The 2,182-nt window shown below is 52.7% G+C and overlaps 1 protein-coding gene across 1 annotated transcript; it reads right to left on the reverse strand.

The window, feature by feature from the left end:
* Window positions 1-1,245: 1,245 nt before the first annotated feature.
* Window positions 1,246-1,973, reverse strand: LOC147730789 (mitochondrial import inner membrane translocase subunit Tim22-like). The gene is made up of 2 exons (XM_086958634.1): window positions 1,757-1,973; window positions 1,246-1,649 (listed from the first exon to the last, which is right to left on the reverse strand). Exons 1-2 carry the CDS (start codon window positions 1,971-1,973, stop codon window positions 1,300-1,302), a joined length of 567 nt encoding a protein of 188 aa, XP_086814760.1. The 3' UTR covers window positions 1,246-1,299.
* Window positions 1,974-2,182: the final 209 nt, after the last annotated feature.

The following is a 2,182-nucleotide window of genomic DNA, read 5'->3' on the forward strand; positions in this document are numbered from 1 at the left end:
GCTGAGAGGGCTGTGTGGGCTGTGTGGGCTGTGTGGGCTGTGTGGGCTGTGTGGGCTGTGAGGGCTGAGAGAGCTGAGAGCTGTGTTGGGCTGAGAGCTGTGTGGGCTGTGTTGGGCTGAGAGCTGTGTGGGCTGTGTTGGGCTGAGAGCTGTGTGGGCTGTGTCGGCTGTGGGCTGTGTGGGCTGAGAGAGCTGTGTGGGCTGTGAGAGCTGTTGGCAATATAAATAACAATGCCATTTATTTATAAGTAAAAAAAAAAGAAATGTCATGAGCAATGCCAATAACTCTAACTTTTCCAAAGGCGAAACCATTGCATTGTAAATGCTTGTTAGGTTTTGCCTCGCCAAAAAGATGCGCTCTGCGCATCTTTTTTGCGCAGCAAAAACCTAATGAGAACTGTAGTGTGGCTTTGGGTCGGCCCTCGTCATTCATTGGCTGGCTCCATAAATGGAGCCTAGCCATTGGACGAGGGGCCTGTCCGTCAATGCCGGACCAGACACGGGGGCGTTCCCGAGATTCTTTGGCTTTTGCCGACGTCACGCGACGTCGGGAACGCCCCTGAGTCTGGTCCGGCATTGCCGGTGTTCCTGCCTTCCGGCCTATTAGTGCCGCCGCGCTAGGATTGGTTCTCGAGCCGCCGCATCATGAGCAAGAACGAAGGAGCTGCCCTCCCATTGGCTGAGGCGGTCGAGCCCCCTCAGTGCGGCCGCGCTAGGATTGGTTATTGAGCCGTCGCGTCATCGCTGGAGCCGCCCTGCGATTGGCCGCAGCTTCGTTCTGTGTTCTTGAATTTGCCGGCTTAAAATTACAGACCGTGAAGACAGGTTGAGGGTAAATGTGCTTAGAAATAAAGACAGTGCGCTGGATTTGTCACTTGGTATCGCCATCATAAGTAGTTAGAAATCTGGTCCGGCATTGCCGGTGTTCCTGCCTTCCGGCCTATTAGTGCCGCCGCGCTAGGATTGGTTCTCGAGCCGCCGCATCATGAGCAAGAACGAAGGAGCTGCCCTCCCATTGGCTGAGGCGGTCGAGCCCCCTCAGTGCCGCTGCGCTAGGATTGGTTATTGAGCCGTCGCGTCATCGCTGGAGCCGCCCTGCGATTGGCCGCAGCTGCGTTCTGTGTTCTTGAATTTGCCGGCTTAAAATTACAGACCGTGAAGACAGGTTGAGGGTAAATGTGCTTAGAAATAAAGACAGTGCGCTGGATTTGTCACTTGGTATCGCCATCATAAGTAGTTAGAATGCCACAAAATAAAATTGTCCTTAAAGACATAATTTTCCAGTACCAAGCTCTGCTGTTAACGTAGATAATAGTCAATGGCCGCAGAAAACACTGCAAACCCACCACATCCTATAACACCAGCTTTTAATCCGGCTCGAAAGCCAATTGCGCCTCCTGTGATGCAGCCACTGATGACACTGTTCTTCCAATCAGACTTTCCACGGTACGATTCGACCAAGCACTCTGTGCAGGAGAGCATAGCTCCCACAATGGCAAAGTTTTTTGCATATGATGCACCCCTCTGGCCCATATCTTTGAGGACTTCCTTTGCTGTTGGCGTCCCGTAGGGATCTTTGGGATCAAAGCCTACATTGGTGTCAATGCCGGCTGTAAACACTCCAAAAGCTCCACCCAACACAAAACCACTTGTCGCTGCTCTTCATTGAAATATAATTATCCAACAAATCGGGAGTGGTATTCAAAAACAAAATATACTGCTTTTTGTAGATTCTTCGCATTAGTTTCCTTCCCGCCAACACAGGCCAGGGCCGACTTGAACCCGCAGCTTTCCATAACTCGCTCCATACGTCGCTGCTCGGGACTCTGCTGCTGATTAGGGAATCCGGCCACACCCATCGGGTGCAGCGGTCGTGGGCCTCGCCGCTCCCCCACCAGCTGCTCGAGAAGCATGCTGTACTGTAGATCCTCTTCAGTGGCTGCAGTGCCTCCCGGCTTCACGGGGGCCGCCATCACTCTGCCCCTCTATCACCCCGTGAGATAAGTTGCTGGCGCTCCAGAAAGTCTCTGCATACTCATTTTAGGCTGGTTTACAGACGCCCACGGATTGCTTCTCAGATGGTACAGGGCCGTGTCGTGATTTTAACGTGTAAAAGGAAACTATGAGACAGAAATTGAGACCCCTCGGCAGTATGTAACGTGTCTGCCCCTGAGAGCTGTCC

Source organism: Lissotriton vulgaris, chromosome 2_1 (genome assembly GCF_964263255.1).
Source record: "Lissotriton vulgaris chromosome 2_1, aLisVul1.2, whole genome shotgun sequence".
Lineage (NCBI taxonomy): Eukaryota > Metazoa > Chordata > Amphibia > Caudata > Salamandridae > Lissotriton > Lissotriton vulgaris.

Coding starts and splice junctions, on each gene's coding strand:
- LOC147730789 (XM_086958634.1), bottom strand. CDS start 1,973: ATGGCGGCCCCCGTGAAGCCGGGAGGCACTGCAGCCACTGAAGAGGAT. Junction 1,650..1,756: donor GTCGGCCCTGGCCTGTGTTG/GCGGGAAGGAAA, acceptor GAGCAGCGACAA/GTGGTTTTGTGTTGGGTGGA.